This window comes from Marmota flaviventris, chromosome 4 (genome assembly GCF_047511675.1).
Source record: "Marmota flaviventris isolate mMarFla1 chromosome 4, mMarFla1.hap1, whole genome shotgun sequence".
In the NCBI taxonomy this organism is placed as follows: domain Eukaryota; kingdom Metazoa; phylum Chordata; class Mammalia; order Rodentia; family Sciuridae; genus Marmota; species Marmota flaviventris.
This window is the reverse complement of record NC_092501.1, coordinates 24273532-24295898: the sequence shown is the minus strand read 5'-3', so window position 1 is coordinate 24295898 and position 22367 is coordinate 24273532. Positions and strand designations below refer to the sequence as shown.

Genomic DNA, 22367 nt, shown 5'->3' with positions numbered 1-22367 from the left:
AGGAGAAAAGGAGGAAGAAGAACTTTGAGAGAGTCCTCCTCCAAGGCGGCTGCTCCCCCAGTCCACAGTGTCTCTTCCCTCCCTGCCATTTGTCCAGGATCCATTTGGTGCCTCTTTGAGGCCACTAATCAGAATAAATGCCTTCCGTTTCTACCCCCAAGCCTTAATTTTCCATGAAGTCTGGCACCTGGGAGGCACTCCAAAAATATTGGCTTTGTCTGGTTGAGAAACATTTTTAAGAGAGAGTGAAACAAAAAATACGTCTTCCTGCTTAGCCTTTGGGCATTAGAGGATTTCTAGGGTCTGTCTTGGTTTCCCCACATCAATACAGCTTCAGGTTTCAGGATCTAAATCACAAAAGCTCCCCGGGGAGCCCCCCCCCCAGTGCTGGGCCTATGCCTGGGGCTTTCCTGCCCTCTGTCCTGCTGAGTTCCAGCCCTGACAGGGCTGAACCCCACCCCCCTGTGCTGTCTGACAAGCCCAGCCTGCCCTCAGCTGTCCACCGTGACCTCCCTCCTCCCTCCACCCTGCTCTTGGAAGGACATTTCACTGAGGCCTCTTTGGGTTCCAGGAATCACAGCTGTTCCTAGGCCCTAGGCCTGGACCATATCCTCTCTCAAGCCCCGTGATTAGTCTTCTGTCTCCAGAGGGCCTGGCACAGGCCCAGCTCAAGGAGAGTGCTCAACTGAAGGGAGGAGGAAAGGGGACAGATGGAAAGAAGGAGGACCGGGGCTGAGGGTGTGGCTTAGCTGTGGTATGTTTGCCCGGCACTCCTGAGGCCCTGGTTTCTATCCCCAGCCACTACAAACAAACAAAACCAGAAACCTCCCCGTGAAGGAATGGCCTCTTACCTCTGTCCCCTTTCTCTCCAAACCCAGGAGGCCCTGGTTCACCACGAGGTCCCATGGGGCCCTCTCGCCCTCTCTGGCCCATGGGTCCTTCCATGCCAGGATCTCCTAAAGATAGGAATGGCCAGTGTCACAGTTAGGGTGGGTCCCAGAGGCACCTCTCACTGACAGAACTCTGGCCTGGAGCCTCTTCCCTGGCCCCTGATCCCCACTAGCCCCTGCAGTCTTGGCTCAATCCAGAAGCCAGAGTGACCTTTTAAAATGTGAGTAGATTATGTTCCAGCTCTGCCCCAAACCTGCACATGGCTTCTCAGCTCGCTCCGGGAAAGACTGGCATCTTATGCTGGTCTCAGGGCCCCAACGGCCCACTCTTCTCAACATCTCTTTGGCCTCCTGGAGCTCTTTGAACTGCTCCTTGAACTTGCCCTTGGGACTGGCCTTGGCTGTCCCCTGCCTGACATGCTTCCCCAGATCTGGCGCCTGGTTCCCTCTCTCTTCAAGTCTTTGCTCCCTGACCTCCCTATGTAACTCACCCTCAGCCCTGACTCCCAGCGTCCTCCAGTTCAGTCTTTCCCACTTCACACTGGCCCCCTACCCTGCTAATTATCTCCCCCCACCCAAATGGAAGTGACACAGCCGCAGGGGCCTCTCTTCTGTGTTAACTGATGTTCCCTGAAACTGGGCCAGGAACACAGCAGGCATTTAATGAATGTTTCCCAAATGAATGAATAGAAAAAGAGGCTCTTACCCACGCTGCCTTTTTGTCCCTTTGGTCCTTCTGGACCTGGGTGGCCCAAGAGCCCAGGGATACCTGTGGATACACAAGAAGACCTCAGCCCCCATGTCCTTTGGAAGCAGGCAGCTGGGAGATAGCAGCACTAACACCACCAGGGCCAGAGGGAGGTCACGGAAGGTTACACACCTGGAGTCCCAGGGAGACCTCGATCTCCTGCAGAAACAAAGGTAAAGGGATGTCAGTCAGAGGACCTGAAAGGAGCATTCAGGTGGAATTGCCAAAGTTAGCAAATGTAAGTACAGATGTCTAGTTCTGCTTGAATTGCAGATAAACAACATATAAAGTTTTAGTGCTAGTATGTCCCTTAAGATCCACGGGACACACTTTGAGTAAAAAATTATCATTTATCTGCACTTCAAATGTACCTGGAGTCCAGTGTTTTACCTGGTCATTGCAGGTTGAGGGGCTCTGGAACCACCAGTCCCCACTTATCCCCATCAGGGTTGGACTATAGGCTGGGGAAAGGGGGCGGGGGAGCCAGGGTATATGGGGAGGGCGGGCAGGGAGTCACGAGGGGGTAGGGAGAGGGAGAGGGCTACTAAGTGGAGGGACCCCATTCCTGCACTCAGGTCTATTGGGAAGCAAGATTGATCTGGGGACAAAGGGTGACCCTGTCCTCTTGAGTGGTGGTCCTCAGCATTGACTGCACCCCTGGCTGCAGACTGAAGACTGCTCACCCCATCCACACCTGCTAAGACTCTGGGAGTGGGGCCAGCAATCTTGTGGCAATTCCCAAACACACAGAAGTGTAGCAGCCCCAGTCAGAGGATCAAGGAAAGCTACTCTACCCTGTGAGGGTCACCCGCATTGGAAACCTCCTCCTCCTCACTGTGCAGCTGTCCCATGGAATGTCAGTCACTTTTCTCGTTATGAAGGGGGTTTTCTGACCCATGCTGATTGCTTTAAACCATTAACCCTCACTAATAATAAAGGTGAAAATGTCCATGTGAGATTTACCTTTAGGGCCTTGACTTCCCATGTCGCCTAAAACGAGAAAGGCATGAAAACTGTGAGATCGGTAGGGACCAAGGGCCATTCTCTCCCTGGTACTTCACAGCCGTTTGACAATATGGAAGCCATATGTCAAGGCAATGGGATGGCAGTCTCCATCTGTCCCTCCGTCTCCATCTGTGTCCCTTGGTACACTGCCAGAACTCTCCTACAGGCTGCGCAGGTCGCTTCCCACGCTAAGATCTTCTGACTCTAAAGACAGTTCTCAGCCCTCCCAACGGAACCACAAGGGGGTCAGCACCTCGTCTTCATGTTTGGAAAAAGGACAAAATAATCCACCCAGAGAATCCACCTGCAGGAATGAGAGCAGGGAAAGGCTGGGTCCACTGCAATACCTTTAGGGCCAGGGCTTCCTCGGAGGTTTCCTACGAGAGAAAGTAAATCCTGAGTGAGTGTCACATCTCCTGTGTCCTTCATTTGCACATAAGAGGGGGTCATGGGCGGCGGGAAGAAACCAAAGCTAGCTGAGGAGTCAGAATTAACACGGGGTTTAGTGATCTCGGTCAATTCTCCTCTTTAGGACTCAGTTTTTCCATCTGTAAGATGGGATCCCAGTCCTGGTACTACCTGCCTCTTAGCGATATGGAGAGGTGTGGGGAGAGAGAGACTGAGAGCCTGCTGAGTGGTAGCCCCGGGCCCCCCCCACACCCACACAAAGCAGCAAGAGACTCAGCTGAGCTGGCCCTGCACTGGCTGAACTCTCACCATTTTCCTGCTCAATCATCAGCTTGTTCCTCACGAAGAGCCAGAGTGCCTCCTGGCTGGGGATGTCCAGTCCTGCTTTGTCTATGCCCGTACCCAGGTCGGGCGCGGCTCCCTGCAGGCGGTCCTTGTTGCTCCTGTCCATCTTGTCCTCATAATAGAGCACGCCGGTCCTGGTCCTCTCCAGCTCGTCCACACGGGCTTTCAGCTTCCTCACCTCCTCCGCTGGAAGGGACAGACACAGGTGACATCAGCCAGGGCTCTCCCCAGTGCCTGCCTCGCTGAGCCTCCGCATGGGGAGCCAGCCACGGGCTGCTTTATTCTGCTAGGCACAAGTTGCTGAACTACTTATGCAGAGACAATCTGTGGAGGCCACAGGAGGATGAGCTCCTCAGCATCCTCCCGGAGCCGTACAGAAACCTGGCCTGTCGCCTGAGCTGGGTGCCAAAGCTTGCCCTCTCTTCTCCTGTGAGGGGGAGTGAGAGATGGCAGGAACACAGCCATAGGTGCTGGGAAAAGGTGGCAATGCGAAGACATGACCTTATTGTGAGGGGCAGCCAAATGCACACAGCAGGCTGCCACGGGTCCAGGGAGGGTGGGGAGGGACCAGGAGCTCACTGGCCACATGACCATGGCCAGGTGCCTCCTGGGGCTCAGTGTCCTCATCTGCAGGAACACCAGGTCTGTGCCTATGATCTCAAGCCTCTTGGTCCTGACACTCAGGGCCACTCTCTGATGCTTGTCCTTCTGAAGGGGTGGCGGGACTTGGGGGCCACCCTGCATCCTGCCCCTAGGCCTTTGCACATACCCAGAGCAATGAGGCCAAAGAGTAGTCCCAGGAGCAGCAGCCAGGTGAGCAGCAGGCCCAGCAGCCATTTCCACCAGCTGCAGCAGGAACCGCAGGGGCACCAGGCAGGTGCACCCCCCCACAGTCCCCCGCCACCACCGCCTCCACCTCCACCAACACCGCCGCCTCGGTCATAGCCATGGAGATCTGTGGAAGAGACAGGGAAGGTGGGGTGAATGCAGGCAGCTCCTGTTGTTTTCCCTCAAAATTCTCTAGCTTTTGGTGACTTCCTGTGGGCCTGAGTGGGAGTAGGGACTTCAAAGTTCCTGGGCAACTCCATGTTAACACAGGGCCATGGCTGGTGAGGAGCGGAAGTCTGACAATGCTGGGCTAGAGCTGTGTGACCCTGAGAAGGTCACTTAACCTTTCTGTTTCCTCTTTATAAAATGGAGTTAAAAGATTCCCTACTTCATCAGACAGTTGTTGAGTAAGATGAGATAAGGGTCAAAAAGAAATCAGAAAAAAAAAAATTAGCAGAGATGCAGCTCAAAGCCACAACCTCCTGCATCTTATTAGGCCTGAATCTAAAGCTCCCCCATCTCCAGGACCACTGGACACAGCCCGCTCTTTGTGATCTCCACAGTGCCTAGAGTTACATTCAGTCCAGTAAACCTAAACATTTTTTTCAGGGTTTATAGTTCTCTAACTTCTGGGGAGGTAAGACTCAGTGTGCTCCTACATAAGGTGAGGATAGGAGGTAAAAAAAATGGTAGGGGGCAGGAGTGTGCTTGGCTTAGTGTCCTCCTGGGCCCACATGGGAGGTTCTGGAGAAACCCAGAGTAGCCCCATCATGTTGCTCCTGCCCTGGTTGGAGACCCTGGACCTTAGGTCTTATAGTGGCTGCCAGTTAGGGGTGGTGGGGTCCGCAAAGCAACATCCCCTGGGCTACATTCCTTCTGAGGCCACCACCAGCCCACAGCCTGCCCACTCCCACCTTTACCCTATTCCTGCCCTTCTGTGCCCACAGGGAGCCTGAGTTGGGTGGCTCAAGTGTGTGTTGGCTCCAGGCAAGGGCCATAATCTGTTTGACCAAGTATAACCAGCCCTTGGATCCTGTCCCTGCAGGGTCCCCAACTCTCACCCACCTGCGGAGGTGCCCTTGCCCTTTGTGGATATGGTCTTCAAGTCTCCTAAAAAGACAAACACAAGTTCAGACCTGAGCTTTTAAACTGGAGGAGCCCATAGGCTGCCCATTGTGAGGTTTAGGACGTTAGGTCAATTGGCCACTCAGGCACCTCGCAGAACAGCAACGTTATGGACATCTAGCAACTCAGTCCTCAGGAGGCTGATATTTACAAAAATATACTGATGAAGGCATGGCTTGGCCAAGCACGTAATGGAAGAATGGATAGTGTTTAACTCTCTTACAACCTTAAACCCTAAACCTCAACACATTTTTTGGAAGATCATTGTTTATTCAAAAAAAAAATAAATGTGCTCATGGGACATGACTGATTTCTTTTTCTTTTTGGTGCTGGAGCTTGAACTCAGGACTCTGTTAAGCATGTACTCTACCACTGAGCTACACCCCCATCCCTACTCTGATATCTTGGCTAAGGGACTCTGAGCACAGGTGCACAGGTTGGGACGTTGGAGTGTGAACTGGGAAATCCAGCAAGGACAGGCTTGGAGGAAGGTTGTGTGTGAGTCTCTGTTGTTACTGTGAGCATGTGTGGAATTTCCTGGGAATTTGCGCATAGTTTTCATCAGATTCTGGAAAGGGTCTTTTGGCTTCACAGCCTAGCTCCACCCTTAAAAAAATGAGGAATTACTAACCTTGCTGACTGAGTCAGGTTAGTCTCCTGCCCTGTTGGGATGGTAGCTGTCTTATTTTACTTTATTTTAAAATGCTCTATGGCTAAATAAAATAAAAATTTTAAAATGCTCCATGGCTTAACTTTCCCTTTCTTTGCTGAATTCCCTAAAATCAGTGGTTTGGAGAGATTTTACAGGACTTTGAGAAGAAATGTGGAGACCCAAGAAAGAATTCAGATATTAGGGAAGGAAGAAGGAGAACGTGAAAGAGGAGAAGATGATAACCAAGGCTTTACAAAGCATTTTTTGATCAGTTCTGAAAATCATGGGAGAACTAATAAGGTGAGAAAAAATACCCATGTAACAAGCCAGGGAAGGGCTTTTCTTCAATGTCACATATATACCACCTGGGGAACTCGTTAATATGCAGCTTCCCACACAGTGCAGGGGGCGGAGCTTGATTTTGCATTTCTAACGTGCTCCCAGGTATTGCTGGTCCCCAGACCACACTTTGAGTATCAAGGTCTCACTTGCATTTCCAACATCCACACTTTGAGTATCAAGGTCTTACTTGTATTTCTAACATGTTCCCAGGTACTGCCAATTGCTGGTTCCTGGAGCCCCCTTTTGAGTATCAAAGTCACAGAAGACTAAGAAAAATGAACTGTGGCTTGACTGAAGTCAATGGGAACAGCAGTCAGGTTGGTTCTTACCATTAGTTTCTGCTTTCAGGCAAGTGTCAGCAGCGTAGGCAGCCTGCTTTTCCTTTTTCAGGGTGTCTTCTGAAAAAGAAGCTGTGCGCACAAACCCTGACAATCTGGAGTATTCTCTCTCCACCCCTCCCGGCCTGTTGCACATCTCCTTGCTGCTTGGGGAGGTCAAGGGTACCCTGGTGAAGAGAGCCCAGCTTTCCTGGGGCTAACTTCCCCCATTCGTGCTTGTGAGAGTTGAAGTGGTCCAAGGACCCCTCTGGGAGCTCTGCCTGAGTTTTCCTGGCTCATTGGTTGGCATTCAAGGAGACCCTGGGAGGCTCCATTCAGGCAGACATTTTTCATTAGAATGGGAAAACCGTGGCTTCATGATTACACTGTCTGAAACCACCTTGCTAGGACACCATTTCCTACACCATTTGCCTTTCTCCTGTAGCCCCAGTCGTGGGGGGTGGGGGTCCCTGGCGTACTTGCTGCGATGCTGGCAGGGGAGGCCGTGAAGACCTTCCCGCTGTCCTTGGTCATGATCAGCAGCTCCATCTCCTTCTTGGCAGGCACATTGTCTTTCTCCAGGATCAGGAACTTGCAGTCCTTGTGCAAGAGGTCATCGCTCTGGACATTGGTGGTAGAGGCTGGGGAGGGAAGAAGCCAGGAGAAAGGAGAAGAAAGAAGCGATCGAGGGAGGGAGGAGGAAAGAAGAAGGCAGCAGAAGAAAGAGATCAGCAAGTGCACGTAGAGCCTCCCGATCTCACTGACTGTGGTGCTATGAAGCATTCTGGGACCAAAGCACCCCTCCCTGCCTGGCTGGGCCTGGCCATCAGGAGGTTGGGTCAATGACAGAAGTACTGGGTGACTGGTCAATGCAGCTGCCTCACCATACAGTCCCCCTTGTCAGGCAGGTCCTTCCTTAACAAGCATGGAAGGCTTGTCTTACCCTCCTAGGGAGGCTTTTCATTACCACTGCATCTAAAGCATTCCACCCTCACCATCTCTCCCACGTGACTCATTGTTTTCTTAAAATCTGTGTCATTTTCTCCAATTATCTTGTATACTTTGTCTTTGTGTTTGTCATCTGTTCACTCCACCAAAGTTGCCAGCTTACTGTCTCTCCCAGCACCTAGTATAGTGTCTGTCTGAAACAAAGGAGGTGCTCAATAAATAATTTTTTTTTTTTTTTAAAAAGAATGTTAGCCAGGTGTGGTGGCACATGCCTATAACCCCAGCTACTCAGGAGGCTGAGGCAAAAGGATAGCATGTTTAAGGCCAGCCTCAGCAACTTAGCGAGACCCAGTCTCAAAAGATAATAACGAAGGCTGTGGATGTAGCTCAGTGGTAGAGCGCTCGCCTAGCATGTGTGCAGTTCTGGGTTTCTGAATGGGAGGAGATGCACCAGGACCACAACAATGGTGGGAGCCCATGTTGATAACGGTTCTAGAGGAAGTGGAGAGGATGCTGGCAGCTTCCGAGGGGCTCCTGGGTCTTATGATGGTTACAGGTAACAGGAAAAGGCCAAGGGCTTCCGGGCAAGGGTGATGACAGACCCTAAGCAGCTGTGGAGCACGGAGCTTCCTGTTCCTGGGACAGGCAGCCCCAGTCAAACGCAGGAATGCTCATCTCTGAATCTGAATCTCATGGAAACATCCATGGGGGGTTGTGTTTGTGGACCTCAGGACACCCAGGGACTCTATCCTCTTGTATTATACGTTGCATGTCACAGTTGGGCAGTTCTCTCCATGTGCCAGCCTGACCTGTGGCAGCTAGAAACAGCTCTCACCTGTAGAGGTGGTGGATACACCGGTGCTCACGACGGCAGGGCTCTGGGGCACGTTTTTCTTCACACCATATGCTGCAAAAAAGGGACCACTGATGATCTGGGCCAGCGTGGGAGGGTGGGTCCTGCTACTCTAGAGCAGCCTGATCAGCCCTGGCAGAGAGGCAGCCTCCCCAGGGAGATCAGCAGCTGTGAAATCAACCCTCTCCAGCCACAGAGAAGCAAGGAGGGTTTAGATGGAATGTTCCTGGGTACAATCTTCCTTATCCTTCTAGGGTGTTTTAAAGGCCACTTCCTCCAGGAAGTCCTCTGCCTCTTTCCTTCTGCACCCCTATTTTGTGCTGTACATTACTTAGTTCCTGGTGTTTACAGGATCCCCCTTTCCTTTCCCGTGTGCTGAACTTTCCACTCTAACTGAACAGCAGGCAAGTTGAAATCAAGGCTGAGCCTTACATCATTTTTGTTTTTACTCCCTCCCTGCAGGTTTGCACAGGGTCAGCAACCTGGGGGGTGCACCATAAAATAAACTAGCTGATTGATTTGTAGGGACAGTGGACTGCCAAGGAGTGGGCAGGGAGCAGGGACCTGACCCACTGGGCTGTGAGATACACGGGGTATACAGGTGACATGTCACAGGGTAGGCTGCCCTGTATGTTGAACTCATGTCTCAGCCAGTAAATGAGCAAGATTGACAACTCTAAGTTGGGGAGGGGCCATTTGGGGAAAGGTCAGTTGCTTTGCAGAGGCCCTTTGGTCCTTCAAATTCAGTTTTTGAAAAGGGATATGTGAACTGTAGCCTTAAAGAGATGTCATGACCCCACCCCTGAGCTCCAAGCCTCAGCTACTACGAACCTGTGGAAGTGGTGGCAGTGGCCGTGCTGTGGGACAGAGCAGACGAACTGGGGCCCAGATTGTTCTGCATGCCAAACACTGTGAGAGGGATTGAGAACAGGTCAGACCAGAGTGCACAGAGGATGTCCCCCGCTGCGGCAGCCTCCTGGAACCCCCCAAACAGTTTCTTTTCTTTTTTATATATAGATGGACACAATACCTTTATTTTATTTATTCATTTTTATGTGGTGCTGAGGATCAAATCCAGTGCCTCACCCGTGCTAGGTGAGTGCTCTACACTGAGCCACAATGCCAGCCCCCAAACATTTTCAAGACACTTACCTTTGCAGATGACAGATTCTCAAACTTTCTTGAATCCCTCACCTTATTCTTAGTGACAGTATTTTTTTTTTTTTAATATTCCCACCTCCCCACTCCAAGGCAAATTTCGCTACAGTCCCATTTGCTGAGTACTTAGGTCCACACAATTTAACAGTAGTAGTTCACACAGGGTTCAATGTTGCTGTGTTTCTCAAAATCCTAAAATATTCCTAGGGTTTTCTGTTCCCTGTAGCACCCTGGGGTGACGTGGTACACAGTGTGGGATGCCGAGGACATGGGATGCAGACAGTGGTGCTGAGAGACACTATGTGAAAGGCTCTTCATTTTCCCTTCAGCTCTTTCTTTTCCTGACTCAAACCCATGGAACTCCTCTCACCTGCATTAGGACTTCCAAGGCCAATGTCCAGAAGCCCACTCCTCCCTAGTCATAGCTTCTGTTCCTTCATCCTATCTAGAGTTTGGGGCTCAGGATCATGGATCCAATATTACCTGGGGGCCTGGCTCAGTCAAGTGTTTGGAAAACAAAATACAAAGGTAGAAAAGGGGGGGGGGAAGCATGAAACTGGGGTCTTCTGACTTTGGAGGGATTCCAGTCAACTGGAGTTATTGGAAATCTGATCGTTAAATTTGCACTTGTAGCTATACCAGCTAAGTAAGTAAAGAAGACCTGTCATTATGTTTATTAGCAGCAATATCACAGGAAGAAGGCAGATTGTTTTCAAAAAGGTAAGACTGGCAACTTATTACCATATGGATTATTATGATACATGTGAAAACAAATGTTTCTTTAAAATTGTCATATGCTTGCATTGGAAACTAAGTAGTAACATTATTTACCATAGTGTGGTTCTTCTGATGTACTACCATATCTTTTAAAGTTTTTTTTTATATCTTTTTTTTATTTGTTTATTTTTATGTGGCACATGATTGAACCCAAAGCCTCACACGTGTTAGGCGAGAGCTCTACCATTGAGCCACAATCCCAGCCCTGAACTACCATATTTTTTAAAAGATCTAAAATAAGATCCTCTAAATTAACAATGCTTTTCACCCTGAAAATGTCCGAAGCTATGACTCACTAAGTCCATTTTTTTTCCATTTCACCAACTCTCCCAGAAAATAAAGGATCAGCACAGAATAAGCACATCCGCATGGACTTGGGCCCCCTTCCCTTAGAACTTCTCCTTGGGATCCTGAGCTTTATCTGCAATTGAGCTTCTAAAAGCAGCTGCGGTCTCTGCTATGGGTCACAGAATGCATGGAGAAAAGTCCTTTGTGCTCATGGGCAGAAAGGACATCCTCTCTAGAAATTGTTCTACTTTCCTCAGGAAAGAACATTCTTATATTTTAAAGTCAATAGCCAGGAAAAGGTGATTCAAGATGGTGACACTACAGACACTAGTATGGCAGTATGTATAAATGTGGCTGTATAATCAATGTGATCCTGCAATCTGTACTCCTGGGAATAATAAGAAATCATACCCCATTTGAAACAAATGTAAGATATATGATATGTCAAGATCAATGTAATGTTTTGAGCAACTAATAAATTTCTGATGTTTTAAAAAAAAAAAAGATGGTGACACTGACCTGAGGAGCAGGTGCTGAGTCCTGGGTGCAGGGTGGAAGAGCAGGATGTCATGTTATTTGGAACTCCAAAGACTGTAATGGGGAGAGGGAGAGGTGGGGGGAGAGGGATGTTCAACCCAGAGCAGAGGCAGAGACTTGGATACTGTGGCAATACCAGCAGAAATGCCAGGATTGGATTTTTATATTTCGGTATACATTTTTGTTTTTAGGAAAAACTTTAATATTCAGTTCTCTTGCCTTCCAGCAGAGAACCAAACATTAGCCTATGGTGTTTGTTGGGTTCTAGTCAACAGGTGATCAGTCAGTAGTGGACAGTGGATTCAGCCAAAGTCTTTCCTGTTAGTGACCCAATCTTACAGAGAAGGTCTCTGAAACTCAAAGAAGTTAAATGACTGCTCAAGATCCCAGAGTCAATTTGCATGGAGTGATGCAATTCTCCTGCATCCATTTTTTATATCCTTTATCCTTATATATTTTTTCTGATATCTTATACTGTATATTCCTCTCTACTAGGGGCTCAGCAGGAGAAATACCTTCTAGACTGAATTGAACTTAAGTTCCAGTGAGAAACTCTTGAGACACTTGGTTCTAGAAACCTCTCAGGAGCCCTAGGATGGCAGATACCCGAGGAGTCATTCAGCTCCAGGGTAGAGGTGGGACGATTGTGATTTTTGTGGATGAGAGCAGTGAGCACAGCTGCCACTTACCTGATCCTGCTGAGTAGGCATTGGTGTTGAGGAGAGATGAGCTCTGGGTTGTCATGTTGTTGTGGTAGGTCCCCATGGAGGACCCCGCAGGCAAAGTAGAGGACCACATATGGGAAGGAAGGTTGGCATCCAGGATCGTTGTGTCGTAGGTCCCTGACACTGGGAGCAAAAAAACACACTTGCTCCAGTGACAGACAAATAAATATTTCCCTACCGTGGGACTTAGCTGGCTCTGCTTCCTGGGACTTTCCTGGGTTTAGCACTGAGGGTCCCATAGGAGCTCCCTCAGTTCAGAGCAGTCTGGGGCTACTTTTGACTGAAATCTCAAAGTTGATAAAAACTTGGTCTTTTTGATTAGAAATTCTTGCCAGCTCTTAGTGAAATATGAAGATTGATTTTTCCTTGGGGTCTACTCCTTTCTCCTAAACCCTGTTCCTCACCTCCTGGTGGGCTGTCTGCACCAATGATCTGCCTATCGGTCCTTTGCTGGCTCCTTCATCTTCAAAGATGGCAGGGAGCCATTCCCTTAGGAGCAAAAAATAAGACCCTCAAAGCTAATCTCAGTAGACCTCCAGGCACCACGGCAAGGGTGCAGTATGTCTGGCCGGGGAGCCCTCAGGTCTGAGGACACACTGCAAGGTAGTGAACTTCTCTGGTCAAATTCTCCTTATATATTCCTGTGTGCAAACCAGATCTGCAAGTACTGGCCCTGATAAGCCTTTTTCTGTTTCTTTAAATTTGATGCCGGTTCTGCCTCATCATTCTTTGAGAGCGAGCTAGTCAGCCAGGTCATGGAGTACCCGAGGCTTGCTCCTTTAGGAAAAATCTGAGCAAGGTCAGGGTCTCCAGGCTTTTATTGCCCAGGAGTAAATGAGAGGAAAGCTTCCCGTTGGAGCTGACTTGGCTTCTTTCCTCACCTCCCTCCAAAGACCTGCTCATTTGTCTCCCTGTTACCTGTAGAACCTCCCTTGCACTCCTTGGTAAACACTTGGGGACAGCTTGTTTCCTCTTTGACTTCCCCAAGAGACTTTCATCTCCACAAGGACAGTGGCTATGTCTCTCTCATTTCGTGCTTTTCCTCAATGCCTGGCACTTGGCACAGAGGAGGCATATAATAAGTTGTCACTAGAGAATGAATGAAGACACTGCAACTTTCCCCAGTTCTCTTCACTGGGGGAACCTGGTCAACACATTCAATGTGGAAACCTTCTGGGGGACAATCTCTAGGATCTAGAACTGGGCCACTGGGTGACTGTGGGATGGCTGAACAGTCTGGTAAGAAATGTGTGGCCCACAAATTCACACGGCTGGACGAGCCGGGTTTTTGGAAATGTCAGAAAAGTCTGAGCCAGAGCACAGTGAAATTCTCCAGCCAGAATGAACCTGCTGCCATGTTCCCATCCCTCATGGCAGCCTGGGGGCTGTCATGCTTACCTGACTGGGAGCTTGCTGTCACCATTTTGGTTTCCACGGTGCCTTTCTTGGGGATGGGAAGAGTGTTGGAGGAGTTGCGGGTGGGACTGACACTTGCTGATCGGCTCCCCTTGAGCAAACGCTTCACATCATCCAATTCTGTCCCTGGACAAGAATCCCAAAGTCAATCCTTAGGCCCAGGATTCTTTCCTGTGTCCAACTGCAGTGGGAGGAACTTTGAGGACATCTGCTTCACACACTAGGACTTGGGTTAGCTTTATAATTTTTGCATATTCCCAATTTACAGGATTTATCAACCTGGCCATTTGTAATATCAATAATCTCATAAATACAGTGCCTCTCATAAGAGATCAGCATCCTGGGGAGATATTTTCTAATTAGACCTCATCGGACACCTCGGGGTGACTCTGTAGCTGGAGGACATGGTCATCTTGGATCAGGCAGATAGAGAACTTTAGATCAGATCAGATTGTTCTACCCTTAATTAGATCGTTCCTTTGAAACAAACAGTAATTCCCTCCTCTGCTCAAGATACCTCAGATGTCAGGTCCTGACCTTGTATGTCTGGGAGTGTCAAAAGGAATTTGTGGCCCAGAAATCTTAAAACATTGTGCTGCATTTATGTGTGACCTAATTTCAAGTCTGTCTGGATGATGTTTTTTGTAGCAAGGTAAACCAATGGAGCCAGCTCCTCTGACCTCCTCCCAAAGTGGAAGACAGGAGAGAAGGGAGACATCACACAAAGGTAGCGCATAGGAGGAGACAATAGGTGCTGGGGCCCAGCCTCCCTCCCTGGCCTGGAAAGTTTCATCCTTTCAGCTCAACACCCCATGCCTGGAAGGATTTGTGACAAAGCATCAGGCCTGGAGTTAGTGCCCCTGACCCCAGCTGCTAAACTCTGCGGGCAACCCCCCTGTCTGTGACCTAAACCATCATCTCAGCTCTTCCTTCTTTTATTCCTTGTATTTGGCTCCTGCCCTAAAAGTTGGGTTCATTTCAAAATGTTGTCAAATACCCTCTAGCAACAGCCACAGGAGTCTAATGACCCAATGCAGAGAGTGGGGAATGTCTGATCTTTGAGATGAAGTTCAAGCCCATATACTTCTGACCCTTCCCTAACCTGAACTTCTCTGCCATTATGTCACCAGACTGAGATGTTCCTTGGATGTCTCATGCTGGCCCCATCCTCTAATCTTAACTCTGATCCACTTTAGTCTCCCTTAAGGGACACTTAACCCAGGAAGTCCTCTCTGGCTGCTGGCACCCGTGCCTGCCCCCTGGGCTGATGTGGAGCAGCTCTTCCCTGCTCCCTGGCCACACTGAGCAGTGATGACTGGCTGGTCTACTATGTCCCCTTTAGTCTGCGAACAACTAAACAGCAGGGACCATAATTTACTTAGCAACTTAACCCCAATACCTGGCCCAGAGCCCAACCCCCAGAAGGCCTTTACAGATGTTTTATGATTGAGGGCATGCTCATGAGCACACACACACACATTCAGCACTAGCCCACACTGTGACATTATGCTAAATTCACATGTAATTGAATTTCAAGGCTTCCTGGATCCTTTGCAGCAAGATAGTGTCACTTACATCTGGTAGATGGGGATGCACTCTGCAGTCGAACTCGAATCTCACTCTCTGTACAAGAGAAGAGACGGAGAGGCTGTGAGGGAAGGAGCCAGGATCATAGGCCCTGAAGCTGAGCTCTGAGCAGTGGGTGCATCTGTGGGCTATTGTGAGATTTCTAAGTCTTGGGATTGGGAAACCTAAGTTTCCCAAAAAGAATGCTGCTAAAAAGGGGACATCCCTCTACTCACTTCACCTGCCAAATGCACACCCCCAGGCACCTGGAGACCTCCTCCAGAGACCGCTGTCTAAGCAAGCAAGCTCTGTTGCACTCAGCGCCAACCATGCCCTTCCCCCTCTCCATTTCGCAATGGCCAGACCAAGCTTCCCTCCTTTCTCTGTGGTCTCTCAGGCATTGGTGAGAGAAATCTAAAACCTACGGTGTTAACTGGACAGCAGAAACCATCCCTTATTCTCCTGTTTGCCTCACCCTGCCTGGCTCCAGGCTAGCCCATGTTAGCTGCTCAGAAAAAGCTCCTCGAATAAATGAACTGAAGCCAGGGATAGCACTCACCTCGTGTTTGGCTCCGTCCTCGAGTTGAAGATGATGCTGAGAAACAGAGAAATGTCATCTTAGGCATATGTAAGGAGTGGCATGCAGAATACTTTTGTCATGGAGGTAGTTTCATAGTGTGTCTAATATCCTGCAGGGGCTCTTCCGGATAGTGAATGCTCAATAGGTGAGGACATTTTGTGACGCCCTAGCACATTTAGGGTGTTGAAGTCACTGAATGAGGTCTGGGGATGTAGATTAGTGGGAAAGTGCTTGCCTAACATATATGAGATCCTGGGTTCCATCTCTGGTACCTCTTGCCCCCGCCAATACACACACAAAATTAGAGTTAGTTGACACTAACTACCATTAGCTATTAGCTGTTGTTAGCTAAGTCACTCTATCTGGGAGCATGATCCACTTGTACCAATTAAATGTTTTAAGAGGCTGCCATATTGTCCCTTTAAGTTGCTCACTAAAGCTTGCCTTTGTTTCCCCAGTGTAAATAAATAAATAAAATGATAATCACTGAATCATCAATGCTTATATCACTAATTCACTGCACAATAAGATATCATGAACATGAACCAAGACTCAAGGCCAAGTGAATATGTGCAGCCTAGGTTGTCACTAGGCATGTGATGTGGCCCTTTGAACTAGGCTGTCATGGAGGGGCTGGGATGTTGGGCATTGGGCATGGTAACCACTGCTCCTCTCTGCTGGCAGTTTTCTGTGCCTCTAATGGAAGGAAGAATCCCTACAATTACTGCTTGGCCTCAGGGAGTATCTGTCCAACCATGAACCTTGTATAAACACTTTAACAGTGTCAGGAGCAAATGCTTATGACAGCAAGTAATGTGACTAATAGTCCTCTAAAGGTGCTTCAGGATGAAGAACAAGGGAACAACAGGTCAGCAGAGGTCAACTCCTTTAGAAGAAGTCGTTTAGTTCATGATGTCCTCTGCTCCCACCCTGTCTCCTGGGCATTTGCCCTCTTGAACATTTCTTTTGAAAATAAGGAGAGAACATACCAAATTCCTTCCGGGGGTACTCTGGAGAAGAGTTGCCGCTGGAGCTCCCTAAAGAGGGGATGAAAGACTTGGTAAAAGTAGCCACTTGGTCACTTAAGGCTTCCCAGAGAGTGGGTGGTGCCATCCACTCCTTCCTGAACCTCGATAGCCAAGGGTGCTCCAGAGGGGAGTGGGCTGTGCTCTTCAGCAGTCATTTCCCATGATAAACGGAGCAGGCCCATGATTCGGAACACGACCCTCATGGACTTGGTCATAGCACTATACTCTGGTCACTGATCTACTCAGAAGGGGGAGGGTATGAACACAGGAAAGTAGGCCTGCCTTCCCTTCCCTTTCCATTTTTTTTTTTTTTGGTCACGTCATCATGGCATGACTTAGTCTGCCCTGGTATCAATGCTAGAGCAAGTGACCTGCCTCTGATTAAGCAAACATTCTTTAGCACCAGAGAACTCTCTGAACTTGTGAAGAAATGCACACCCTGTTACACAAATGCACAGTAAAAGCCCCTGCTCAGGCCCTGGATCAGTAAGCACTGGGCTATGCAAGTCACTGTGTCTGATGAGGGGCTTCCCAACGCCCTCCTGCAGCTCTCATGCTCCATCCAGAGGCACAACTTCTCCCAGTTTGGGGTGTCAGCCCACTTCTATCACTTACTAGGATACCCAGTCCCTTAATCCTGCTTCTCCATCACTGGTACCTCTCTGCTCTCACTATTAAACCCAACTGGCTTGTTGGTTTCCCACTGAAGCTGTTCCTGCAGATGACCAGGACTCCAACGGCCTTATCATGGAGCCCGGGTAGCTTCTTCCACACTCCTCCCTGAGCTGAGCACTGAGCATTTCTTCAGCGCTGCTGCAAGTTCTTGGCCTCTCCACTAGAGTCCACGACTCTTCCTCCTCTCTCAGCCTTCTTCCTCCAGCTTTATCTTCCACGGCTCCCTCCTGCTCTGATACTCCCTTCCTTGGCAAACCCTTCGGTCTTCCAGCTTCCACCAACCTCTTTGTGAGAATGCCTCCTGACTGGGTATCTGGCTCTGACTTCTTCCCCGAGCTCAGGTCCCAGGCCCACTGCCTACTTGCTGCCCTCTTTAAGACCAAGTAACTGAATTCACTCAAGGATGGTCCTCCACTGGACTCCCCTGTCTCAGTTGTTGGCACCACCATTAGCCCAACTTGTGCTTGGAACACTAACAACATTGCTGCCTTCTATTCTCCTTATGTTTGATCAACTGCCAAACCTGTCGATTCTACGTCTAATACATGTCACCTCCTTCCCCCACTGTTACCAACCTAATTGCACATTTCCCTCCACTGGACTATTGTGGCTTTCCTTTTAATCTGTCACCTGTGTTCAGCCCTTTCTTGCCAATTCTTTCTGCAACATTTCTTACAGAATTCTAGTCTTGGACCTCAAATATGATGGACTGAAAAACTCAAATATTTGGCTTAAAAACCTATGTGGAGCCAGGTGTGGCGGTGCATACTTGTGATCCCAGGAACTTGGGAGACTGGGGCAGGAGGATTGCAAGTGAGAGGTCAGCCTTAGCAACTTAACAAGACCCTGTCTCAAAATAAAAAGGTTGGGGATGTAACTCAGTGGTAAAGCACCTCTGGGTCAAATCCCTAGTGCTAAATAATAAAATAAAAATATAAATAAATAAATAAATAAAAACCTCCGTGGTTCCCCATTGTGTGTGAATAGAGTCTAAATATCTTATCCTAGCATTGAATCGGGTGCCCTGTTCTTCTTCTCATAAGTGCCTCTGCCACTTTCTCTGTCAGCCTTGGATGCTCCTGCCTGTCTGTGCTTATGCCGCTGCTCCCTCTGCCTGGGTTGCCCCGCTGTCCATCTCTGGAGGCCAAAATCTTACACATCAGGCCCAAATCAGATGTCACCTCCTCCATAAAGTCTTCCCTGATTTCCTCAGCTGAAGATGATAATTGCCTCCTACTCTGCACCATATAGCTTTTTAGTCTGTCATCTTATCTATCAGAATGTAGACTCCTTGAAGACAAGATCCGTGTCTGATTCATCTGAACACCCACAAAGGCGCTCCACACAATGCTAAATACATGATCAGGTGCTAGTTGAAAAAGTGACCAGGTGGGCCAAGTAATGGGAGTCTACAAAGGAAACCAAGGAGGAAGGAGTAGGAGAAAGGAGGGGTGGGGTGCAGACACAGGGGAAGCCAGGGGCCCATCCACGCATCTTCAGAGGACAAGCGAGGTGTCACAGGCAGGAAGGAGGTTCTCTCCTGCAGTCTGGGGGCTGATACCTTCGTATGTCCCATGGCGGGTGATGTGAGTTTTCCTCTCGAAGGTGGAGCCTGGTGAGTTGGGCAGAGTGGAGGCAGGCGAATGTGCCCTCCTGTAACTGGAGGTAGAGGCATTGCCCCTGAGGCTTCCACCTGCAATCGGGGGACAAGGGTAGGTCCTCATGGGCCTTCGGCAGAGATGAGCTGACGTTAGCCAGGAGCACTCAGGAGCTCACAACTAAGGGAGGGCCCTGCAGGAGGCACAGGGGACCCCAGCAGACCACAGGTGAGAGAGGGGGCTGCTCAGAAGTGGGAAGGCAGGATCATTGCCACTGCCTTTCCCTCGTGGGACTAATGACAGTGCACAGAAACGGCCAGGACTAGCACCTGATGTTTAATCGAGGAGCCCTGCATGATGGCTTAGAATGTTCTCCACGGTGGAGCGACCGTCCTCAGGTAGGGCGGGTTCTTTACCTTGGGTTTTCCTTTGTAGTTTCACTATAGGATATCTTCAGTGCTTCAAGGGTTGTGTGCACTCCTTTTTGTTTTATTTTGCCTTGCTCTGCTTTGTTTTGCTTTCCTTTGAAAGAGAGCTTCACAGGGAACAATGGGCCTGTGTTGGATGCTTGCCCAGGGGGACCTTGCACAGTGTGGAATTACATGTCACCGGATTCTCTTAGCTCACTAACCCAATCATGGAGTTTCTCTGGTTGTTGCTGTTGGTAACTCAAATTGTGAACCCTGGATGTGCACACCTTCCCTCAAAGAGGTGGCTTAAAGTGACTGATTAAGAAAACAGCCACCTATCTCCAAAGTCTTCTGAATTAATTATAGTTATTTATATTGGGACTTTATTCAAATGGATCCAGTTTAAGTGGGCTTTGAATGCGGATGATATAAATGTGGCAACTTCCCTGGGTCCTGGGTCATTTGGATAACTCTTTGGGACATTTGGAATGGATGAAAAGTAGCTGTAATTGTCCCTCTCATGGACTGATTCAGAATCCCATCTGCCTGACTCCTTCATTGGTCTTTGTTGGTGGCCCCCTCCCTGTCCCTGTCCCCTGCTCTTCCCCCAGCCCTGGCACCTGCAGGCACTTACTTGAGTTTATGTAGCCACTGCTGCCATGGGTCAGGCTTTGCTTCTCCAGCCGGCTCCCTCCACCCAGAGAGCCTGTTTTGGTGTAGCCATTGCTGGTTCCCCCTTCTGCCGGAACCAAAAACCAGATGAGAGTTTCAGGGTGGAGTCAGGGTGCCAGCATCCCTGCCCTCTGGAAGCCTTCCCTTGCACCTCACCAGCACCCTCCTGGCTGAGTTCTTCTCCCACCTACACCACAAGGTGCAAGCTACCCAGCTCCAGCTTGTTTGGGTACCAAAAGCTGCAATGCATGTTCCTCAGAATGTGAAAGTAAAGCTTTCTGGATGGAGCACAGCAAGTTTCTCAGTAGGACAAAGCAGCTGAGGAGGACAGGCTCCTTGAGCCCAGGCCCTGGTTGGGCTTGCTCTTTTCAAATGCCTGGTCGAGGTCCAGACAGAGCGGCTGCCAGAAGTGCTGGAGGGACATATGGCAGCGCTCAGTTCCATCTGGCAGCCCATCTTTGCTCTGGCCTCCCCTGCTGAGGGGCAGCCTCTCCCCATCCCGGCTAGCTTGGGGCCCTATCTCTATTACAGAATCTACTAAACCCAAGGAGCTCCTGGGAAAAAAGAAAAGTCCAATGGAAGTTTGAGAGGTGTCAAGCTACTCAATGCTCAGGTAGATGGGATTTCTGATATTTTATTGTCTATAGCAGGCAACTCTGTAGAGACCAAAAGTTGATTTGTGGTTTCTGGGAGCTAGAAGAGAAGAGGAGGAGAATGGGGAGTGACTGCTAATGGTCATGAGGGTTTTTATTGGAGCGTGATGGAAATGTTCTAAAATTAGACTGTAGCAATGGCTGCACAACTCTGTAAATATACTAACGGCTGGTGAACCACACACTTCAAACTGATTGGTTTTGTGGTCCACATATCAACATTAATATAGCTGTTAAGGGGGGAAAATTCTTAGATATTCGGGATATGTTCATTGAAGAGTGAGCTTCCAGGTTCAAGGTTACCATACGGGGCCTTCCCACATGACCTGCTGAGAAGAAAGCTATGAGATAGTTACTTACTTGGTGGTAAGGAGGTAAGTCTTGTAGTTACTGTTTCAGTGATAACTGGAAAAGACAAAGAAGAGGTTTTAGGGGATGTACTGACATCTGTGTATTTTGGCAAGGCCTGTTTTCTGTCATGAGCTAAGCGTATTAAATTTGGTTCAACATAGTTTTTGCATATTTGTGGCTTAAAGTGTGTGATCTGATCCATTGTGCGTGAAAACATGAGCAATAGCAATGGATTTCAGGGTGCCTGGAAAATAAGTTCATATCTCTTTGGAACCCAAAGCCGTTATGCACTGATTTGAGAAATGAGTTGTCTAGGTGTCAAGGTCTCTTCATTGACAGTGAGATCCAGTCCAGTCTTGGGTTTGACTTGGAAGAAGGGTCAGGCCCTCTTGTCTCAAGGAACATTGTCTTCCTGCCCTCCCTTCCAAAGTGCCCCAGGCAGGCAGGACCAACACCCTGGATGATGTCACTAGGTGCCTCGTGAAGAAGTTGGAAGCGTTTCAAGGGCGTGGTCTTTAAGAGCCGACTTCCCTTGTGTGTGCGTGTGCACATGTATGTATGTGGGTGTGCAGGCACACAGGCATCTGGGTAGAGGTGTGAATGGAGAAGAGAGGAAGGAGATGGCACAGGGTCATTCTGTGCCACTGGAGGCTGTGCTGTTGGCACCTGCTCCGTCTCATTTGCCCGTCTATCTTCATGCTGCATTTTCCTGATTAGTTCGGTTGACCTACCAGGACCACGAGTGAATGTAGCAGAAACAGCATTCAAAGCATAAAAGGGAATGGTTTTTCAGAGCAAGTGGCAGTTTGGTTTGAATAATAGTCCTTGAGCTTTCACTAAACCTCTCATTGTACAGACCTTTGGGATTCGTTGACACATCAAAAGAAATTATTTCCTAACCTAAAGTTCCAAGTCTACGGACCCAGGAGCTTTTTAGTGGAAATAAATGAAAGTCACAGAATAAGTGAAAAGCCTCCCTAATTTAGAGTTGCTAGGGGGGACAGTTTAAATGTCTCTGAATTCATCATTTGGGCAGTTTCACAAAATAAATGTATCTGTTTTCAATCCTTAGTGTAGATTTCAACTGTGACACCAGTGTTATTTCAACTTAGCCCTGAAATAACTGGGATATTATACTTTAAGATTTTTGTTGCCTTATATCCCTAAACAAGGAAATGGTCAAATAAATTAGTGGATTTATTTAACAGAATATTATGCAGTCATTAAAATTACTGGTCATTACAAAAACTATCCATGGAAATGGAAATTTTCTTTTCTTTTTGTAGTGGTGAGGTTTGAATACAGGGCCTCACACAAGCTAAGCAAGTGCTTACCACTGAGCCACATCCCCAGCTCTGGAAATGGCAATTTTCATCTTGGAAGAAAAGCCAGGACCTATTTTGCATACATGTGTTCAAATCAAAACCAATAAGAGCCCTCTTCAGGAAAGGAATTTTATTCCTTTAGGAACA

The 22367-nt window shown here is 48.7% G+C and overlaps 1 protein-coding gene across 1 annotated transcript in view; it reads right to left on the bottom strand.

The window, feature by feature from the left end:
* Window positions 1–22367, bottom strand: part of Col17a1 (collagen type XVII alpha 1 chain) — a 45558-nt gene that overhangs the window by 19948 nt on the left and 3243 nt on the right. Inside the window, exons 3-23 of the mRNA XM_071611703.1 lie at window positions 20905–20949; window positions 19854–19958; window positions 18773–18904; window positions 16498–16545; window positions 15488–15523; window positions 14938–14985; window positions 13345–13488; window positions 11911–12069; window positions 11204–11275; window positions 9293–9370; window positions 8444–8515; window positions 7140–7301; window positions 6673–6753; window positions 5290–5334; window positions 4166–4351; window positions 3361–3582; window positions 2991–3020; window positions 2602–2628; window positions 1771–1797; window positions 1597–1659; window positions 852–956 (exon numbers count right to left, since the gene is read on the bottom strand). Of these exons, the coding sequence (XP_071467804.1) occupies window positions 852–956; window positions 1597–1659; window positions 1771–1797; window positions 2602–2628; window positions 2991–3020; window positions 3361–3582; window positions 4166–4351; window positions 5290–5334; window positions 6673–6753; window positions 7140–7301; window positions 8444–8515; window positions 9293–9370; window positions 11204–11275; window positions 11911–12069; window positions 13345–13488; window positions 14938–14985; window positions 15488–15523; window positions 16498–16545; window positions 18773–18904; window positions 19854–19958; window positions 20905–20949 (1887 nt within the window). The remainder of the gene's footprint in view (window positions 1–851; window positions 957–1596; window positions 1660–1770; window positions 1798–2601; window positions 2629–2990; window positions 3021–3360; window positions 3583–4165; window positions 4352–5289; window positions 5335–6672; window positions 6754–7139; window positions 7302–8443; window positions 8516–9292; window positions 9371–11203; window positions 11276–11910; window positions 12070–13344; window positions 13489–14937; window positions 14986–15487; window positions 15524–16497; window positions 16546–18772; window positions 18905–19853; window positions 19959–20904; window positions 20950–22367) is intronic.